At 42.7% G+C, this 23,299-nt stretch overlaps 1 protein-coding gene across 6 annotated transcripts in view; it reads right to left on the bottom strand.

The window, feature by feature from the left end:
* Positions 1-23,299, bottom strand: part of PTPRT (protein tyrosine phosphatase receptor type T) — a 1,142,918-nt gene that overhangs the window by 814,267 nt on the left and 305,352 nt on the right. For all 6 annotated transcript variants that reach the window (XM_055264961.2, XM_063633847.1, XM_055264960.2 and 3 more), the window contains exon 2: positions 20,304-20,429. In XM_055264961.2, the coding sequence (XP_055120936.1) occupies positions 20,304-20,429 (126 nt within the window). The remainder of the gene's footprint in view (positions 1-20,303; positions 20,430-23,299) is intronic.

The raw sequence follows: 23,299 nt of genomic DNA, 5'->3' as shown, positions 1-23,299 counted from the left end.
TCATCACTGTCATCCTACCATGTAGGACTACTTATTATTCTCTGAACATACCACATACTTTGAGGTATCTGACTGGAAGCAGACACCTCTTGGTGCTGGAAACTCATCAAAATTCTAAAGTGACTGCAAGGTAGGGTGGCCATAAAATATCCATTGTTGTACAAGGTGCTTTGTATGTGAAATTTTAGTTAATTCCCCACATAAGTCTTATGAGGCTCTTGTCCCTTATCCTCATTTTAGAGTCGAGCATGAGGCTCAGACAGGTTACCAAACCAGCTCCATATCAGAATGTTAGTCACTAGTAGAATTGGCATTCCAACTAATATCAGCCTGATTTCAATGTTCACACTTCTGTTCATTTCTTCTATGTAAAAAGAACACAGATTTTTTTTTTTTTTTTTTTTTTTACTCACTTAGAGTACACTGTACTGAGAATTGTGTCATGGTATCTTGCATCATTCCTGCCCTCCTAAGCTCACCCAAATTATCACTGGGGCTGGAAGCCTAGAAACTATATCTTACTTTCTAGCAGGGTTCCAGCTTAGTCTTCACCAATGACAGAGGCAAAGACTGGGCCATCACCAGACCGTCTGGCACCTTGATCATGAACTTGGACTTCCCAGCATCCAGAACTATGAGACATAAATTTAAAAATTTACATATGGCCTTTTTTTTTTTTTGTGACAGAGTCTCACTCTGTCGCCCAGGATGGAGTCCGGAGGCACTATGTCGGCTCACTGCAACCTCCACCTCCCAGGTTTAAGCGATTCTCCTGCCTCAGCCTCCCAAGTAGCTGGGATTACAGGTACCCACCACCATACCTGGCTAATTTTTGTATTTTTAGTAGAGATGAGGTTTCACCATGTTGACTAGGCTGGTCTCAAACTCCTGACCTCAGGTGATCTGCCCGCCTTGCCCTCCCAAAATGCTGAGATTACAGGCATGAGCCACTGCACCCAGCCTATGTATCACACATTTTGTGGCATTTTGTTACAGCAATATGGATGGAGAAGACAGAAATTAATACCGAGAAGCAGAGTGTTGTAACAAATACATAAAATGTGGAAGTGGCTTTAGAAATGTGTAATGAGTAGAAGCTGGAAGACTTTAGAGATTCATGCTGCAAACAGTCTAGATTATTGTGAACAAAGTATTAGGGGTGTTTCTGGCAAAGGTTCAAAAGAAGAAAGCTGGAGAGAAAGGCTCAATCTTCTTAGATATTATCTAAGTATAGTCACGAACAGAATGATGGTAGAAATATGGATGGTAAAGGCAATTCTGATGAGGTCTCTGACAGAAACAAGAAATAAGATATTGGAAACTGGAGGAAAACTCATATTCTTCAAGATAGCCAAGAACTTGGCTGAATCATGCCCATGTCTCAATGCTTTCTGAAAGGGAGAGCTTGCAGGTGATAAACTAGGATATCTGGTGAAAGAAGTATCTAAGCAAAGTGTTAAGGGTGCTACATGGCTTCTCTTGACTGCTTATAGTAAAAGTGAGATAAGAAATCAATTAAAGATGAATTTATAAGTAAAAGGGAAGCAGAGCTTAAAGATTTTGAAAATTCCCAGCCCGGCCAGGTCGTAAAGGTATATTATGGAGAGAATGCCAAGAGTGTGGCCGAGTCAATGTTTGATAAAAATATTAAGATGACTGATAGGGTTATTAGTATGGGTGTAAGGAAGCCAGATGCTATTTATCAAGACAATAGAAGAATGACTCCGAAGGCATTTCAAAGATCTCTAAAGTTGTCACTCTCATCACAGGCCCAGAATGCCAAGGCTGGGGGACAAAACTATATGAAAAAAGGGATCTTGGGCACCCCCATGAGACCTCAGCACTCACTGCTCTGTGCCACCTCAAGTCTCTGCTTACTGAATTCTGGTGTAGTGCTCCTTAGATGCCCCAGATGTGACTCACGTGGGCCCAAGTGTGGCTCAGGCTTCCCCTCCAAAGGGCATAAACAGTCAACCTTGGTGGCATCCACATGGTGTTGACCCTGCAGGTGTGCAGAGTGCATAAGCCATGGGGGCATGGCTACCTCCACCCAGATTTCAAAAGATGCCCTGGAAAGCCTCAGTGCCCAGGCAGAGAACTGCCAGGGTGGGTGGGGCTGCTGTGAGAACCCTCACTAGTTCAATTCCGTGGAGATCTGGGAATGGAGCCACTACAATGTTTCATGGAGCCATGGAGACAGGCAACCCTTGAGACCTCAGACTTGTAGAGCCACCATCACACAATACAAGCCTGAGAGAGACACAGGCTCCCAACCCCAACCACTGAGAGCCGCTTTGTGGGGTGCACCCAGCAAAGCCATGAAGAATGGGGCTGCCTGGGGCTTTGGCCCACCCTTGCTGCACGGTGTCCAAAAGGCAGGACGTAGAGTCAAAGATCATTCTCAAGCCTCAAGATTTAATGCTGTTTGTCTTCTTGTGTTTTATACTTACTTCGGACCTATTACCTTTTCTTCTTGCCTATTTATCTCTTTTAAAATAAGAATGTCTATCCTATGTTTGTCCCAACATTGTATTTTGGAAGTATACAATTTGATTTCACAGGCACATAGCTGGAGAGCAATTTGCCTCAAGATGAATCATATCTAATTTAGATGACATTTTGGACTTACACTTTAAAGCTGATACAGGAATAAGACTTCTGGGGCTACTGGGATGGAATGAATGTATTTTGTATATGAGAAGGACATGGATTTGGGGGCATCTGGAGGAGAATGCTGTGGCTTAAGTGCAGGTGTCCCTGCAAAATTCACATGTTGGAACTTAAACTCTAATGTGATAGTATTACGAGTTGGAGCCTTTAGAAGATGATTAAGTCGTGAAGTCAGAGCCCTCATGAATGGGATTAGCAACATTATAAAAGAGCTGAAGAGAACTAGGCAGGCCCTTTTTGTCCTTCCATGTGAGAGCACAGCATTCAAGCCACCATCTTTGAAGTAGAAATGGAGTCCTCATCAGACACCAAACACAATGGTGCCTTAATCTTGGACCTGTCAACCTCCAGAACTGTGAGAAACAGATTTCTATTCTTCATAAATTACCCATTTTGTGGTACTTTTTATAGTAGCATGAATGGTCTAAGACACCACTGAACAATTCCCTATCTCCCTCCTCTCCCCAGCCCCTGGCAACCATCAATTTTTTTTATTTCTGTAAGTTTGACTGGTCTAGATACATCACATAAGTACAATCATACAGTACATATTATTGATGACTGATTTGTCATAACATAACATCTTCGAAGTTCATGTTGTAGCATGTGCCAGGATTTCCTTCCTTGTTAAGGCTGAGTAATATTCCATTGCATGTTTATACTACATTTTCTTTATCCATCCATCTGTTGATGAACATTTGGGTTGCTTCCATCTCTTGGCTACTGTGAATAATGCTACAATTAAAAAGTGTGTAAATATATTTTCAAGATTCTGCTTTCAATTATTTTAGATATACCGTCACGTGCAGCATAATGGTGTTTCCATGAATGGCGGACTGAACATATGAAGGTGGTCCTAGGTGGATAGTTGGCTATAGCTTCTAGGTTTACAAAAATACAGTCTATGATGTTCACACAATGATGAAATTGCATAATGACTCATTTCTCAGAATGTATTCCCATCATTAAATGATACATGATTCTATTTCCAGAATTGGGATTGCTAGATCATATGGCGGTTCTATTTTTTATTTTTGGTTTTCCATATAGACTATACCATCTTACATTCTCACAAACAACGTACAAAGGTTCCAATTTTTCCAGATGCTTGACAACATTTATTTGTTTGTCTTTTTATAGTGGCCACCCTAATGGGTATAAGGTGATATCTCATTGTGGTTTTGATTTGTATTTCTCTAATGATTAGTGATGCTAATCACTCTTTTTTTTTTTTTTTTTTTTTTTTTTTGAGATAAAGGCTTGCTCTGTTACCCAGGCTAGAGTGCAGTGGCACAATCTTGGCTCATTGCAACCTCCGCCTCCTGGGTTCAAGTAATTCTCCTGCCTCAGCCTCGTGAGTAGCTGGGATTACAGACATACGCCACCACACCTGGCTAATTTTTGTAGTTTTTGTAGAGATGGGGGTCTCACCATGTTGGCCAGGTTGGTCTTGAACTCCTGACCTCTGGTGATCTGCCCACCTTGGCCTCCCAAAATGCTGGGATTACAGGCATGAACCACCGTGCCTGGCCATATTTTCATATTTCTCACCATTTGTTTATCTTCTTTGGAGAAATGTCTATTTCAGCCCGTTTTTTAAAAAAAAAATCAGGTTATTTGTTTTGTTGTTGTTGAGTGGTAGGCATTCTTTATGTATTCCAGATAGTAACCCTACATGATATATGGTTTGTAAATATTTTCTCCCATTCCACAGGTTGTCTTTTAATTCTGTTCCCTTTGAAACATATTAGTTTTGAGTTACATATAGTCTCATTTGTCTATATTTGCTCTTGTCACTTGTACTTTTGGTGTCATATCCAAGAAATCGCTGCCAAATCCAACATCATAAAACTTTCTACCTACATTTTCTTCTAGGAGTTTTATAGTTTTCACTCTTATGTTTAGGTCTTTAATCCATTTTGAGTTAATTTTTGTGTATGGTGTAAGATAAGGATCCAACTTCTTTCTGCTACATGTAGATATTCAATTTACTAAATGCCATTTGTTGAAGAAATTATTCTCTCTCCATTGTGTAATCTTGGTACCCTTAGTGAAGATTATTTGACCATGTGTGTGAGAGTTTCAAAGGTTTTATAAACCTCTAATACCCTGTATTAAACCCCTTCCTGATTGAAATACCTAGAATGGTTTCTGTTTTCCTACCTGAATCCAAACTGATGGACACATCATGCTTATATATGTTTGCAGCTAAGATTTAGAAGGTTCTTGGAAGCTATAGGTCTTATTTTAACCTTAGACACTCTCAGAGTTCTTAAAAGACATAACATATTCTTGCTTGTTCATAGCTTTCACAAGTTGTTTCATTGATGACAAGGCTTTGAATCCTGAGAAAGTGCAATTTGAGTTTCTTAATAAGGAAACACAACACCTAGGAAAGGAAGCAATTTTAAAAGATATTGGCAGATTTGAGGAAAGGTTTAAAAACAGTTTGCTCAAATATCTGTTGCTTTCCAAACATAAAGCATGATTGTGTCAGCACAGAGCACAGTGTCAAAACTAGGTAGATGAAGAGGGAAAATAGGAGGTCTTTTTAGAAAACGGTAATTTCTCTCAATTACCAAATGTCTCACTGATTAGTAGTTGTGGGAAAATAAATTCTGGAGTTGTACCTGTGATATTAATGGGGCATGTGATAGATCATTGCAGTTCCACAAGGATGCGTGAGAACAGAGTACGTGCCTTAAGCTCAACTGGGAGATTTATCTTTCTGTGAAGGTCTGGGCTCTCAGGGATAGATTGTACATCAGGTGCCCCACCTGCATATACTCATGAAGACAAATTCCTCTGCAAAGAAGCAGAAGCAGTTGCCCTGCTTGACAGACAGACGAATGGAGGGGTTAGGACCACAGGAGTCTTCACCAATGTTTTGTTTTATAAATGTATCATTAAATTCCTATATTTAAAAATGCCTTCTTCTTGATTCATAAATTACAAGTCAAAGAATGTTAGAGTCAGAAGAAACTGACTTCTGATATTACAATGGTCAATAAGGTCCAGGGAGGGATGATGTGTGGCCCAAGGTCACAGAGCAAGTAAATGGCAGAGCTAGGACAGAATCCAGGACTCCTTATTTTTAGATCCATTTCACAGAAGTGGGTGTAGGAAGCCCAGAGAAAGGCAGCTCAAAGTCTGAGGTTAGTGACAGATCTGGGATGAGTTCCCAGGGATGCTTCCTTAGCCACTAGGCAGAAGGCCATGCTAACCAAAGGCCTGGCAGTGGAGATAATGCCTACCCAATTCCACCATGTGCCTGCAGCCCACACAGAACCACAATAATAACCACAGGAAGAACAGAGCTAGAGGGGCCTGAGGTAGCTCTGCTGTTAATATGTTGCACATATTTAAAATCACATGTTTCCACTCAATCCTGGGTAGGAAAACTGAGGTCCAGAGGTTCAAGTCAACAAAGCAAGGCAGAGACAGAAGTGTTGTGTCCATGTGGTAAAAGGTGGATGCCGGGGAGTCATCAGTGGGTGCCACTGAGTTGAGCTGCTTTGGTTCAAATCCCCTTCCTGGCGCTTCCAACCTCTACGATGAAGGGCAAGTTGCTTAATCTCTTCGTGCCTCAATTTTCCATCTATAAAGTGGGAACACATTGGTACCTACACTGCATAGGGTTTTGTGAACCATAAAGGAAACAAGGCTTTAAAGCACCTGGCACAGAATGAGTGCTTTATAAATGCTAGCTGTTACTATTCTCAAAGACAGACATCCCTGTCGGTGCGAATACAAAATACGTCATAAAAATCTGATAATCTAGGAGAGAATTGACCAATAGAAACATAATGTGAGCCACATATGCAATTCTAAATTTTCTAATAGGCACATATAAAAAGGTAAAAAGAAATGGGTTAATTTTAATAATTTATTTAACCCAATACATCTAAAATATAATCATTTCAACATGTAATCAACCTAAACATTATTAATGAGGTGTTTTTACATGATTTTTTCATATTAAGTTTTTGAAATCTGGTGTGTAGTTTACACTTACAGGACTAGCCACATTTCCAGAACTCCGTAGCCATGTGTGGCTAATGACCACCAGATTAGATACGGCAAATGGGACCTCAAGGGGTTACTGAATTTTCCAGATTGTTGGACGTCATTTTTTAGAGAAATCTCAGCCATCTTATTTTTACTAAATTGGGGGAAAAAGACTATATTTATACTAAACTATTTCCTTTTCTTACCAAATATCTTAGAATGCATATTTGTAATTCAAATTACTATAATATCCAAAGCATAATGAAAACCTGTTTCATCACTAAGGAAAAGACAGATCACACATTTAAAAATGAAAGGTTCACTTGGAGGAGCTCTAGCCCCTACAGCAGCAGCCCAATCGCTTGAATGGTCCACGAAGACATCGCCCAGCATCAGCATCCAGCCAGCATCACCATGATCAGGATGATTCTCAGTAACGTCTTCCTCTCAGGCTGCCCTGGGAGTGGCTAAAGTTGAAACAGCAGGAAACAGAGGAATCTTGAAGGACGTCATCTTTGTGGTCCTGTTAAATGTGTCTCTGACACACGACTGTTTTTGTGATGCTTCCTTTTCAAAGAATTTACTCTGAACAACATGCAGGTTCACTGTATCTGCATTTACAGAGACACTGACAGACTTAGACAATTCAACAAACTGACAGGATCAACCCTCCATTAAAAGTAAAGCATTTCTTCCATTTTTCCAGTGAGAAGACATCCTCCCTTCAAAAAAAGTTTTCGGGCAACTTTAATAAATACCATTTTAAGTGTACAGATGATTGAATTGGGCAAAAGTCCGCTTATGGTGTCTAATATACAATTTAATTACACATACATTTTAAAATCACATGTTTCATAAAATATTAATTCAAAAATAGAGTGGTTCAGGGCACAGATTCTGGATCCAGATGGCCTGAATTCAAATCTCAGCTCCTCCATTTACTGCAACTCACTTTTGAGAGAGTTGACATTCTGGGCCTCAGTTTCCTCCTCTTTAAAATAGGGGTGATAATAACATCGAGCTCACAGTGTTGTTGCAGTATTAAACGATGTAAAAACATGTAAAGCCCTTACAACACTGTCCAGGAAGTGGTATACACGTTAGGTAAAAGAAATAGTGGTTTATTATCCATTCCTATAGACTTTAGAACCCCTTTATTCATTCTTTCTTTCTTTCTTTCTTTTCTTTCTTTCTTTCTTTTTGAGATGAAGTTTTGCTTTTCTTACTCAGGCTAGAGGGCAATGGTACAGTCTCAGCTCATTGCAACCTCTGCCTCTCAGACAACCCCTTTATTCTAACTTGTCAAGTGCACCAGTGTTTGTCATCAGAAGAAGCACTTTTTAAGTTGAATGATGCCAGTCTCCATCACTTTCACTTCCCATTACACCATTTGGAATATAATACTTTTTGAATCTAGGTATGATGTCACAGAAGACTGAGTGTCAAGGCAAGCATCTATGTGGATATTAGCACAGACAGGTTTTCCCATTTATCTGGCAGCTGTATATTCTGATCACCACAAGGACATCATGTTGCTTTTCAAAGCCATTGTTAGGACACTTGTTCATAACCATCACCAACACTCATCATTACTTGGTCATATCCTCCGGAATAATTACTAAACCTGCGTTCAATTTCCTTGCCTTTTCTATCAATTCTGTGATCCCTGTAAACATCCCAAACTAGCACTGATTGGGGTCATTGCAGGCTAATGTAGTTTCTTCAATTAATTTTGTAGCTCCAAGTACACGAAAAACCATCTTATAATATGAAGATGTTTTGTAAGAACTTTTCTCAGAGCTGTTTGGAGACAAAGATCTTGTCTTTCATTTGGGCACACAGGAGGCGTTCTGGCATTTCTTTCTTCTCCCACCTCCATCTCTTAGGTGTTAGTTGAATAAACCATGGTTCATTCACCCAGGAGAATATCATGTAGCCTTGGATGCTGAAAATTAACTCTGAATATAGTGGCATAAAAAGAGATGGATGACAGAAGGGTTTGGGAGCTATGACTCTATTCACTGTCAGCACTCCTAGGCGGCCACAGTGCAGCTGTCCAGAGCACAGCCTGGACCCTTTCCAAGGGCATATCCTGCCTCCACCATATGCTAACGATGACCTGGGCAAGTCATTCAAGCTTTCTGTGCCTAGGTTTCCTGATCTGTAAAATGCAGATAACAGCATCCACAACAGAGGATGGCTGCAAAGATTAACTAAGTTACTATATTTAAAGTACTTAGGATAGTACCTGACACATACTAAGCACTACGTAAGTAGCACGTCTCTATTACCATTACCACATACAGATACTCTGTCTTCCTCCTTCCCTCTCTCCATCCTCCTTCACTCTCTCCCTTTCTCTCTCAAAACACATCAATATGTTAATGGTATATTTAGGCTAACTGTAATGATGGTGGAGGGAGGTAACTTATATGTTCAAACTCAGCATTTTTAAAGAATAAATATATAATATTTTGTCATTAAAGAGGAAAGAAAAAAATGTACTGACTCAACAATTGCTAAATGGGAACATAACAACTTATAACTTTAAACCAATCAATAATAATATCAGGTGTGATTAAGGACACTTAAAGGCCCATACTTCCGTATCATTTTATTGTAAGCCTTACATTAAAAAAAGGGTAGGTCAATCTGAGAATAGATCACATCTTCCCAAGAGGAGCCTCTTACAGGTGTCACAAGCAGTGCCACACATTCTTGAGAGTGTGCCAGGCCCCAGAGCAAAGGAAGGGGTCATCCCCAGTGTCTCTTTATTTGCCCCAAGGATCCTGGGACCAACTTCAGAGCAGAAGAACCCAGACCAATCAGGTCCTGGGATCAAGTGGCCCATCCTGACCAAAGCCTCATCAAGCTCAGAGTCGGGCTCAAGACATGAAAGCTACAGACGCCCCAGGTGCCATGAAAATGCCAAAGAAAGTGGCAGCCCCTCGAGGGTTCTCCTGAAACCACTTTCTCCCAACTTTCCCAACACGAATAACTTTAACAATAATTCAGTTATTGTTAAATAACCACCTTCCTTATTCCAGGCCCCATGCAGGATACAAGGAATTCAGCAATGAGAGGCAGTCCATGCCCTGGAGCCACTCACAGGCCTAGTAGGGAATCAGAGACAACATGTGATAAACTCAGCTACAGAAGCAAAGTAGAGAGGTAAATGCTGTGAGGGGAGTCAGGGAGGGCCTGCTGGAGTAGGTGACATTTGTGCCAGGGTTTGATTTAGGAGGAAGGGAAAGTGGAGCTGTGCTCTAGTCTTGGGAATCAGCAAGTACAAAGGCATGACCGTGTGACCTGCAGGGTTTGTGGTTGAAATAAGAGATATCAACTATGACTATCTTTTAAAAAATTCGAAGTTTCTGGAAGAATATTGAGAAGCTCATAATGAACAGAAAGCTGAAGGATCAGGCCTGAAAAATAAGCAGAAAAAAAAAGGGAGTTCAGGGAGATCAACAAGCAAGAAGTCCAGCAACCTCATAGCATAAACACCATGGCCAGACACCACCCCTACTACTGTACACCCCAATTCTCCAGCCTCTGGCTGCTGGCCCATCCTTCCTAGAAGAAAAGTCCTGGGCAGCAGGGTCCACCTGGTGCATCCAGGTTACCTATTCAGCCACACCCAGGCTGCCAGGAAATGATGAGCAGCTGGCACCTTCACCTCTCAGCGAGCTACACAATCCGCTGAGACTCAACACAATGAGAGATACCCCAAATCAGGAAACAGGGTTGGAGACTGGACTCCCAAAACAATAATACAAAGGCTGCTCTCGTGTGATTACACAGAAGGGGAAATGAAAAAGAAAAGGGCAGGAGGGGGCACTGAGGCTGGAGATACATGCTGGGGTCGCATCATGAGAAAGTTCAATTATTAATAAGAGCAATTCATCTAACAAACATTTGCCACTACCTACTAAGCCCCAGCACTGCGGTTACAAATATAAATACAATGTTGTCCCTGCCTACAAGAACCAAAGCTAGCTCTGTTTATGGCCCATGAACAGGCTTGCAGTTCATCCAATAAACATGAGGGAGCCCACACAGCTTTTTACAGCTAGCGTCCACCTGGACTGACCAGTGCTTGGACCATTCTATTTGACAATATTTCCAACACTATTCTTGCTAAAGCCCAGGGAGTACCTAAGCTAAGAGCTAGAACAAGGTGCAATCAGGGGACCATCACCAGTGTCTGGCTTGTGTTTAGTGCTTCGGAATTTGCAAAGCATTTTCCCAACCATCAAGTCATGGGCAAATGTCCAGGACTACATGTTTGCCATGTGGATGATATTCCTTCTCCAGATGTCAAAGATAATACACAACCATTCTGTTTTGGGTACATAAGGGAATACAGAAATATATACATATGAAAACAAACTTGTTAACTTCTATTGGAGATGAGCGCAGAGATGTATGTACAAGAATACTCACCGCAACATGATTCAGGAGTAATTGGAAAGGACTTAAATACGCAACAATACGGGGTGATGAAATAAATTGTGGAACAGTCATTGCAGTGGGAAACTATGAAACCTTTAGAAAACATGGTTTTATGGAACATTTAATGACATGGGAAAATGCTAAAGAAAAAAAGCATTAAATAGCAAAATAGATATTTCCGCAAGTTTGTGTGAACATATGACTTTCATTTCATTCTTTTTTTTTTTTTTGAGACAGAGTCTCACTCTGTCGCCCAGGCTGGAGTGCAGTGGCACAATCTCAGCTCACTGCGAGCTCCGCCTCCTGGGTTCACGCCATTCTCCTGCCTCAGCCTCTCCGAGTAGCTGGGACTACAGGCGCCCGCCACCACGCCCGGCTAATTTTTTATATTTTTAGTAGAGACGGGGTTTCACCGTGGTCTCGATCTCCTGACCTCGTGATCCGCCCGCCTCGGCCTCCCAAAGTGCTGGGATTACAAGCGTGAGCCACCGTGCCTGGCCTCATTTCATTCTTTATAGCTATCTCTATTGTGCATTTTCTCAACAATGAATACACATTGTTTTTGCCATCATAAATCATGACTGCAAGTAGAAAACATTTGTAAAGATGCTTAGTTGATGCCAGTATCACATCTGTAATGTATATTTCTCTAGCCTAGACATCAAGCCTGATTCCTCAGCCACATAAAACTCACATGACCTTGGACCAGTTGCTTCACTTCTCCAGGTCTCTGTTTTCTCAAAAACAAGCGACAATATCTCTGAACTCAGGGAATGGTGGGACATTAGATGAAATGTTGTACAGGATGATGCCTAACCCACTTCTTAGTTAGAGTAGACAAGTAGTAAATGCCAGCTCCCTTAGGAGAAAGCAAAGCTGGCCAGGCGCAGTGGCTCACGCCTGTAATCCCAGCACTTTGGGAAGCCGAGGTGGGCAGATCATGAGGTCAGGAGATTGAGACCATCCTGGTTAATGTGGTGAAACCCCGTCTCTACTAAAAATACAAAAAAATTAGCTGGGCCTGGTGGCGGATGCCTGTAGTCCCAGCTACTCAAGAGGCTGAGGCAGGATAATGGCGTGAACCTGGGAGGCGGAGCTTGCAGTGAGCTGAGATCGTGCTATAGCACTCCAGCCTGGGCGACCGAGTGAGACTCCGTCTCAAAAAAACAAAACAAAAAAACAGAAGAAAGCAAAGCTTCCAATACTTACAGTGCTCGTGTGGAAAAGGTAACCTGGGTTGGTCATGGGGTCAGGGTACTGATGTGTAATTGACCTGGTTTTAGTTTCCTAGAACTGCTATTAAAAATTACCACAAGCTGGGTGGCTTAAGACAAAAGAAACCTATTGTCTCACAGTTCTGGAACCTAGAAGTCCAAAATCAGGGTGTTGGCAGGGCCGCGTTGTCTCCTAAGGCCCTAGGGAAGAAGCCGTCCTTGCCTTGCCTGACTTCTGGTGTCTGTTGACAATCCTCAACATTCCTTGCCTTATGGCCGCATTGCCCCAATCTCCACTGCCATCTCCATATGGCCTCCTTCCCTAAGTGTGTATGTATCTTTGCCTCTACCAGTCGTATTGGGTTAGAACCAAATATGACCAGCATGACCTCATCCTAAGTTGATCATTTCTATAAATACTTATTTTCAAGTAAGTGTGACATTTACAGATATCAGGGATTAGTACATCAACTTGTCTTTTTAGAGACACCATTCAACCCAAACAGACCTCAACCCTCCCTTTAGAAACATCAGCAGTTACAGCAAGGCAGGAACCCACAGGCAAAGTCCCCATGGTGTGAAGGAACAGGCCAGGACCACCCCGGAGACAGTGCTGCTTCCATGACATGCTAGTTGGGTGAAATGTGTGTGTGTGTGCGCACGTGCGTGCACACACGTGTGCATGTGTGTCACCTGTGTGTGTGTGTTCACCCAACTCCTGCTCCTTCCAATCAGGAAACTCACTAAGCTTTTTGTATTTTTCTGCTCTAGAAATGTGTGTAGGAAAAATAGAAGAAGCTGCTTGAAATCAAGGCTTCCTTCCTTCCTCTTTTGTTTTTTCTAACTCTAAACTTACTTGAGAGAGAATGCTGGGGTCTAGAAGGACTGGGCCAAAGGTGTGCTTTTGAAGGCTAAGATGGTGAGGAGAGAGGTTCTCCCATTTTACGAAGGTGGGAGGTATGGATCTGCTGGTGCCACACTGCTCCGTGGCAGTACCTGAGGAGGGGCAGGCCCGGGGGGTTGGTAGGTGGTACACCCGGGCTGGCTGTGCTGTGACAATGGCTCCTAGCCTGAGAAAGCAGCAGCAGAATTACTAGACCTAAAGGGAATGCAGCAGCGGGCTTCCCAGAGAAAATCACAACAGTCTGCTTAAACCCCAGGAAACTCATAGAACCCTAGGGAAGAAGGAGCTCCCATAGTGCCTAAAATGTAGTCTCAGCTCCCTAGAGACTGAAGGTCAGATTCAGGATTATGTAAAGAAGATAAATAAGTGAGTATTTCTTATGTACCTGATTTTGCAACCTGAGATTCAACCCTAATCCATACCTCATGCTTAAAAGAATGTCCTACAAGTATTCAAAGGATATAGAAGCAAGCCACCCAAGCCCCGCTACCTCTGGCTTCAGCCCTTTCCAAAGGATACCTCCAGCACTCACATCTTCCTTCAGCCCCCAGGATACCCTTCTGCTGGGCCCTGGGCTGTAATTCAGGGCTGTACCTCAGGGATGACTTGTGGAAACCCATGCCAAAGATGGGGAAGGCAGGGCTAGGAACTGGTGGTAGCTGCAGTTAGTTCCATAGGCAGGATAGACAGCTAGAGAGAGGGTTTGTGAGTGAGTGTACTAACCCCTGCTCCTCTGTGACAGCCTCAGTAAAGATAAGGTGGCGAAACCAGGTCTGAAGCCTGGAATGCTAGTGCAAGAGCTTCTCGCATGGAGAGAGATGAGGAAAAGTATATATTTAGGTTGATGCAAAAGTAGTTGCGGTCTTTGCCATTACTTTCAATGGCAAATAACAGTGGTTGTGTGTAACATTCAATTCACAGAGCTGGCCTGGAAGAAATGTCTAAGCCCTCGATGCAGCAATGCATCCTGGACTTGAAAAGCGTCTCTGGCCTGTCAGGACCCACAGCAGAACACCTGCTGAGCAGCTCGCCTTTGTAAAGCAGCATCAGTGAGCTAGAAGTGGGGGCAAGGTCTCAGATGGACTTGGACTTCCAGCCCCAGAGATTGCAAGAACCAGAAAACATTTAGAAAAACCAACAATGACTAACCCCTACTCCGGGCAGACAGTTGACACTCATGCAGACATCCTCCATTTAACTCTCACATTGGTCCCCAAGATAAAGATGTGGAAACTGGGAATTGAGACCCTGGGATCACTCAGCTGTTGTGTAAGATTGGAATACACTGACCTGCAAACATGTCTATGATAAGGATTTTGAAAACAGAGAACAGGATGTCACGAGTGAGAATAGGAGGAAGTCCATCTTTAGACAGACGGATAAGGGAAGATCGCCTTGAGGAGTCCTGTGAGCTGAGACATGAAGAAATCAGCAAAGCACCAGATGCGATGGCTCATGCCTGTAATCCCAGCACTTTGGGAGGCCGAGGCGGGAGGATCACCTGAGGTCAGAAGCTCGAGACCAGCCTGGTCAACATGGCAAAACTCCATCTCTACTAAAAATACAAAAATTACATGCGCCTGTAGTCTCAGCTACTTGGGAGTCTGAGGCTTGAGAATCACTCAAACCTGGGAGGTGGAGGCTGCAGTGAGCTGACATAACGCCACAGCACTCCAGCCTGGGCAACAGAGCGACACTCTGTCTCAAAAAAAAAAAAAAGAGAGAGAGAGAGAGAAAGAGAGAACCAAAGAATGAAAGAGAAATCAACAAAGTGAAGAACTGAGAAAACAAATTCTGGTGAGAAGGAACAAGGAAAAGTATGTGCAAAGGACCTGTGCCAAGAAAGAATCTGACACATCTGAGGAACTAAAACACACCAGGTATGAGAGAGGAGAAGAAAACGGGCCCAAATAAGGCACTGGATCATGCAGGATCTTATAGGCCATGACAAGGATTTCAGATTTCATCCTATGTGCCAGGGGAGGCCATCAGCAGGATTAAGTCCCAAAATGACATGGACTGAGTTACCCAGACCAAGTATAGCACGGAGCTCGTCACACAGAGGGGATGGGCAAAAAGCTGTGAAACATCTAAATAAACAGACTCAAACTTGACTTCCAAGATGAGGAAAACTGCTGGCTTTACAGAAAGAAAAGCAAGATTTCAGCTTTGCCCGTAAGAAGAACAAACAGTTTCGCCTAACCCAAATTCACTTTCATGCCTCTCTGCCTAAGCGGCACACAGAGCCGCTGAAATCCACAGGCGCATCATGACAGAATAATTTCAGTGATCATTATCAAATGCCTCTATTTAGAAAAGCCCAGAAGATTGTATTAGCATGATCCAATATTTATGAAATGACACCCTGCCGTAATGAGGGGCTGAGAAAATTAATATTAGAAGCAAAAGCCATGTCTTTTGGGAGAGAGAGTAGCATGAGTAAAAAGACACACTTTTACTCAGCTTCACAGAACTTGGTTTACTGATCCATAAAATGGGAAGGATAGTAGCAAAGAGGAAAATACGTGATCAGTTAGTAAAGCAGCCAAAGGCCTTTAATCTTTTTTTCATTCATTCCTGTATTAATAAAAACACCTAATAAGGACTATTTGCCCATCCACACATCCATCCAACAAATTGCTAATTTAGTACATAGGATGTCTGATGTCCTGCATTAGGCACTGAAGATAAAGTTGTGAACAAGATTCTCATGGTCCCCATTCACATGGAACTTCTCATCTGGGAGTAAAACATGCACTGGATGAATAACACCTGCTATGATGCGTGTTACTAAGGACAAGTGCAAGGTGCAATGGGAACCATTACAAAGAATGCTGACTCAGACTGAGATATGAAAAGGACACACAAGACAGTGGGTAGGGGAAAGGCTCCGTGGAGGATGCCAATCTCATGTGAGTTCCTGAGGCAGGAGAGAGTCAGAACATTCTGGCAACTGGCAGAAGCCAGTGTAAAGTGAGCAGAGTGGGATGTGGACCATGATGATGATTTGGAGGTTTAGGGAGGATCAGCCCTCAGAGCTTTGGAGGCCACAACAGGGCTTTGGTCTTTCCTGGAGCAATGAGAAGCCTCAGAAAGCCTTAAGACAGAAGCTGGGTAGAGACAAGGAAGAAAAGAAGTAACATGAACATGCTTATATTCTAGAATAATCTCTTTGACATCTGTTTGGAGAATGGATTAAAGTCAAAAGAGTTAAGTCAAGGAGCCTGTTAGAAAGTTTTCCACTTATCCAGGAAACAGACAATGGTTGTGTTCACCAGGGCAGTGGTAGCAGAGATGGAGAGGCTTGGGCAGACCCAAGATATACTTCGGAAGTAAAAAGTGATTGATTGGAAAAGTGGGTAAGACAGAGAAAAAAGAGAAACATGGACCCCCAGTTTCTGAATCAGTACCAGTAGGGTGAAGTGAGCTTTCTGGAGATGAGGAACAGTGGAAAGTGAGTAGACAGGGAAGGGGAAATTGGTAAATCAAGAGTTCAGTTTTGGAGATGTTGAGCTTGGAGAGCCTACAACATGCTACAGGGCTTTAAGTGGACTAAAGATGAGCAGAAAGAGCATATGTGAACACACACACCCATACACATGCATATGCACACACCGCCATATACACACACCCATACAAACACACACACATGCATACACACCTCCCATACACCCCCCCACACACATATACACCTCCATACACACAGACCCCCATACACATGCATACATACACACACTCATATGCTCCCATACACATGCATACACACCCTCCATACACACACCCCTATACATTCCCATACACACACCCATACACATCCACACCCACACCCGCATACACATGCACACACACCCGTACACACACCCCTTACACCCCCATATGCACATACACCCCACATACACACACACCCATAGGCATGCATACACACATATGCCAATATACCCCCATACACACACACAGCCCCCAATACACAGGCATGCACATACAACGCACCTAAACACCCCCACACACACCCATACACCCCCATACACTCACACACACCCATACACATGCACATACACCCTCCATAAACGCACACCCATACACACACACCCCCTTACACCCCCATATGCACACACACATACACCCCCATACACATACACACACACACCCATAGACATGCATACACAGATAGACCAATACACCCCCATACATACACACACACACACACACACCAGTACACAGGCATGCACACACACCACACCCATACATCCCCATACACACACACACATGCATACACACACGTATACACCCTATAAGATCCAGATTTATTGGGCCACTATCAAGGAGGGCCATGAAGAGTAGAGCAGATGTGCTATGTTTAAGCAGAGGTGTCTTGGATTCTTGGGGTCCCTAATGGGATGGGTGATTCTATCATGTAAACCAGGCAGTACTTTTGATAAAGTCAGCATGATTGAGCAATAGACAGAGGTTGTTCCACACTGCCTTACTAATAGGCATGCACACCTGTTGATGACTTTGCTCATTCAAAGTAAGGTCCCACCAGATCTGAAATGCTCAATTCTGTACCACAGCCCAACTTTATTACACCTAAGGCTTGTATCAACACTTGTGAGAAATTTATACAATTAATGCCCTTAATAGGAGCTATCCATAACCATCCAGTGCCTCCTGCTTTGGAGCCAGACTCAAAGTGAACAAGGCCACACCCTCACCCTCCCTGGGCATCTCTGAGCATCTTCTTCGCTCCCAGTTTAGTAGCATCCTGGAAAACCCGGTTCTCCAGAGGCAGCCAAGATGACATGGCAGCTGGGCAGTGGGTTGTGTAGGTGTAAATTTCCTGAGACATCTAGGCTGGAGGTATAAATGTCAGAATCACCAGCACAGAGGCAGTATCTGAGGCCATGGGAGTGGTTGAGGCCAGCCACAGAAAGAACACCCAGTAAGCCTGAAGAACTCTTAATACTCCATGGCCAGAGTGCGCTGACAGGGGAGACTGAGAAAGAGCACCTGGGGGATTGGTGAAAACCAAGACAGGTGTGGGTTAAAGCGAGGGAGCCTTTGGTCAAGGAGAAACTGTAGAAAATGGCCTCCCTTCTCCAACAAGCAATTGTCTTTACAACTGTAGCAGGGATATGTGATTATTCAGAAAAGTGAGCTTCACTTTCTCAGAGTCACAACTCTTCCTGGCTTCTATCACCAGGTAAGCCTCTTCAAGATGCACCTGACGCAGCTATACCCCACATTTACAGTCTAAGTGTTCTCTCTGAGTAAACCTCCTTCATGTACTTCCCCTGAAACATATCAGGTGTACCTCACAGGCCTGCCCCATGCAGGTATCCATCAAGAATTCACACTAGGCCTTCAGCGCCGCTGGTTAAGGATAAAAGGTTGGTATTTAGAATGTCAGGGTGTTTACCTTATAATACAATATATAATAATAATATAATAATATATAATAACATTATATAATAATATAACCTTATAAAAATCTGTGGAAGTATCCCTAAATATATATATAAATTATATAATATATATTATGTAATGTATATAATGTATAATATAATATATAACCTTATAATAATCTGACTGTAGAAGTCTCCCTAAATATATAAAATATATCTAAATAATATAACACATAATAATAGACAATAATATGATAATACATAACAATAATATAATAATATAATTAATATAATAGTCTGAGTTGAAGTTTCCCTAAATATATACAACCTATGTCCATGTGGCCTGGAAGAAAAGGAGTGACCTTAAATTCTTCAGAAGCTCTTTCTTTCTCTGACATGCCCCTATCATCAGGCTCCCAAGCAAAACCCAGTGATACCTACTTGTAGCTAAAGCTTAGAATCTCGAAGCTAAAAGAAATGCTGAATCCAGGTGACATGTGACTAGTACCAAATCCTAAAGAATTCTACAAAATGGGAGAAAATTTTCACAACCTACTCATCTGACAAAGGGCTAATATACAGAATCTACAATGAACTCAAACAAATTTACAAGAAAAAAACAAACAACCCCATCAAAAATTGGGCAAAGGACATGAACAGACACTTCTCCAAAGAAGAAATTTATGCAGCCAAAAAACACATGAAAAAATGCTCATCATCACTGGCCATCAGAGAAACGCAAATCAAAACCACAATGAGGTACCACCTCACACCGGTTAGAATGGCCATCATTAAAAAGTCAGCAAACAACAGGTGCTGGAGAGGATGTGGAGAAATAGGAATGCTTTTACACTGTTGGTGGGACTGTAAACTAGTTCAACCATTGTGGAAGTCAGTGTGGCGATTCCTCAGGGATCTAGAACTAGAAATACCATTTGACCCAGCCATCCCATTACTGGGTATATACCCAAAGGACTATAAATCATGCTGCTATAAAGACACATGCACACGTATGTGTATTGCGGCACTATTCACAATAGCAAAGACTTGGAACCAACCCAAATGTCCAACAACGATAGACTGGATTAAGAAAATGTGGCACATATACACCATGGAATACTATGCAGCCATAAAAAATGATGAGTTCATGTCCTTTGTAGGGACATGGATGAAACTGGAAAACATCATTCTCAGTAAACTATCGCAAGGACAAAAAACCAAACACCGCACGTTCTCACTCATAGGTGGGAATTGAACAATGAGAACTCATGGACACAGGAAGGGGAACATCACACTCTGGGGACTGTTGTGGGGTGGGGGGAGGGGGGAGGGACAGCATTAGGAGATATACCTAATGCTAAATGATGAGTTAATGGGTACAGCAAACCAACATGGCACATAGATACATATGTAACAAACCTGCACATTGTGCACATGTACCCTAAAACCTAAAGTATAATAATAAAAATAAATAAATAAAAAAGAATTCATTCAGCCTTGGTTTGACTACCTCTGAGTGTGGGGAACTCACTACCTACAGACTTATCGATTGCCATCTCAGAGGGCTCAATGTGTAAGTAAGTTCTTACCCCCATGATTCATGGTAAAAACTAGCCATCACCATTACAGCCCCAAACATGATGGATCACATACCTGTGGGCACTGCCTGGTCCAGCATTGGTTTCTCCCATGTGTTAATCTGCTCCCAGGTGAACCCATTGGTCCCTAGAGCCACACTATAACCACAGTTGCTGTAGTGCTCATCAAAGGAACAGCCACCTGCAGATAAAAGAGATATGGGTAAATACATTCCCGTGTCTGAGGCTTGGTTCGTTACCTCTGTCTCGTCGGCTCTTCATTTACAGCTTTGAATTTTAAACTCTGGAGAAGATTTTCTTTTTATATATATATAAAAAAAGACGAGCAAATTGGATTTTTATATTTGCTTTGGTGCTCTCAGGAAAGGCACTGGCATCTGCAGGCCCCCGTATTCAAAAAAGTTAATAAGGCTAGTTACATTGATTTTAATCTTCCTTCCTGAGAAAGTAAACAGCAGCGTCTCATTCTAAGTAGTAAAAATGAATGCCAGGGCATGCCTCTGTAATTGCTTTGTGCAGCACGGAGAGATGCTGTGAGGCAGCGGAAGGAGCACTCACTTCCGAGTCTGGCAAAACTAGACAGCCATCACCTTCACAAGGCTGTGTGAGCTCAGGCCAGATGCTTCATACCTGAGCGTCTCCATTTCCTCACCTATGGTATGGAGGGAATGTCCAACCTTACAGAAATACCATGAGGATTAAATGGAATAACATGTGAAAAGTAACTGCCACAGAATACTTTCTCAATGCCCACCTGTTTCTCTGTAAAAAGCAGTCCGAAAAATCATTTTTCACGCAGTGAGAATCAAATTGGTAAGAAATTAGACAATCATGCACCTGGAAGATAATAAAGTCAATGTTGATCATGTTTAAAGCTTCTCCCTTTAACTTTAAAGGTCAAGCCATCCACCATTTCACAATAAGTTATGTTCATTTGCTGTTGACAAGGATTCACTGAGCATATGCTCTGGGCCGTAAGTCCCATCAAGGTGACGTTGAGAGAGATGTGGGGTGTACAGTGGAGGCTCCAACTAGGAAACACTGGTCTGTCCAGAGAAATAGGAGCCCATTATATTCTGGAGGAGAAAGCAGAAGAAGTGGAGGAGAAGTAAACAGGGCTTTGAAGGATGGGAGCATCTCCATGGGTGGAGGGCAGGAGGAATGGCATTCTGAGTTGAGCCTGCAGGGTACACAAATGCAGGGAGGCAGAACTGGGACTGAGTTCTACAGCAGCCTCCTGGCTGGTCTCCCAGACCTGTTTCACACTCCAGTCCATCTTTTCCAATGTCCCTTTCTTGTCTCCTTAATGTTCAGAGGGTGCATCACATCACCATCCTCCTCCTCTAAACGCTCATAGGTTTCCCACCCCACAGAGAACCAATGTCTGCTATAGATTAAATGTCTGAACACCTGCAAAATTCATGCTGAAGTTTCAACCCCCAAAGTCATAGTATTAGGACACATGGCCTTTGGGAGGTGATTAGGACACATGGACTTTGGGAGGTGATTAGGACATGAGGGTAGACTCCACATGACTGGGACTGGGAGTGGGACTAGTGCTCTTATAAAGAGACCCTAGAGAGCTATCTTGCCCCTTCCACCATGTGAGGACACAAGGAGAAGGTGCCATCAAAGAAGCAGAAGCTGGGCCCTCACCAGATGCTGAATCTGCCAATGTCTCGATCTTATACTCCCTGGTCCCCAGGACTGTGAGAAATCAATTTCTGTTGTTTATAAGCCACTCAGTCACGGTATTTTGTTATGGCAGCCTAAATTGACTAAGAAAATAACCAAACACGGCTTTATTCAATTCATCCCACACTAGCCTGGCCCATAGGCTCATTAACATCACACTATTGTCTCCATCAGCTGCAAAGAACCAAATTCTTTCTCTGCACCCCAGACCTGAGATTTCCTCTGGATAGTGGTGGTGAACATCCTGTTGACAGATTGATATAGAATACAGTCCAAACACCATGGAAGAAAACCTGTGATAGAAAAGCTTTCTCCACTTTCCTTTCTTGTTGGATATGGACACCCAGAAGAGCTGGCCTTCAGCAACTACTATGGTCCAAATGTGCGTGTTCCCCTTAAATTCATATGTTGAAGCCTAATCCCCAATGTAATAGTATTAGGTGGAGCCTTTGGGAGATGCTTCCAAAGGATTGTGAGGGCTCTGTTCTCAGAAATGAGATCATGCCCTTATAAAAGATGCCCTGGGCAGATCATTCACCCCTTCTGCCATGTGAGGACTCAGAGAAGGTGCCATCTATAAGGAATGGACCTTTACCAAGTACCAAATCTGCTATCACCTTGATCTTGAACTTGCCAGCCCTCAGAATTATGAGCAATAAATTTCTATTTTTTAAATAACTCAGTTTAAGGCATTTTGTCACAGCAGCCGAAATGGATTAAGACAGAACCCCACTGAGTATCTCCACTCTGTAGAGGAAAGCCACCCAGAGAGTCGCCTGACCAGGAATATCAGCATTCAACTTTTCAGGAACAAAATATAAACTTTTCTTTTCATATGCCACTGAGATCTTAGGGTTTAACTGTTAGCACCGTAGAGCTTTGTACAACCTGACTAATATATGAAGTGTGTCATACCTCAACACAGTGATCTGAAGAAAGAAAGAAGCAGCATACTCTCCCAAGCATTGCTCTGTGTCAGGCAACATATTCGACACTGATTACATAGACTAACTCATTAGCATTCATGTAATCCTCACAAACCACATGAGGTACATTGTATCTCAACTTTAAATCTAAGGGAATTCATGCACTGAGGGGATAAATGACCTGCTCAGGCAAAAATGGAAGGAAAGTGTGGGAGCCAATATTAAATCCATGGCAACATAGCTGTAGAGCCCATGCCCATTCTAACAGGCCAGAGAGAGAATTATTCCCCCAAACCAAGGACAAGGTCTTTCACTTACAAGGTAATGAGAGGGGCCAGGCAGATAAAGAACTTCCAAGGTGGTTGGGCATCTCCATTCAAATCCACTCCTTCACTTATTCTACAAACATTCAACAAGTTTTTTTAATGGG

The sequence above is a fragment of the Symphalangus syndactylus genome, chromosome 24 (assembly GCF_028878055.3).
Source record: "Symphalangus syndactylus isolate Jambi chromosome 24, NHGRI_mSymSyn1-v2.1_pri, whole genome shotgun sequence".
NCBI classification, from domain to species: domain Eukaryota; kingdom Metazoa; phylum Chordata; class Mammalia; order Primates; family Hylobatidae; genus Symphalangus; species Symphalangus syndactylus.
This window is presented reverse-complemented; position numbering and strand designations above follow the sequence as displayed.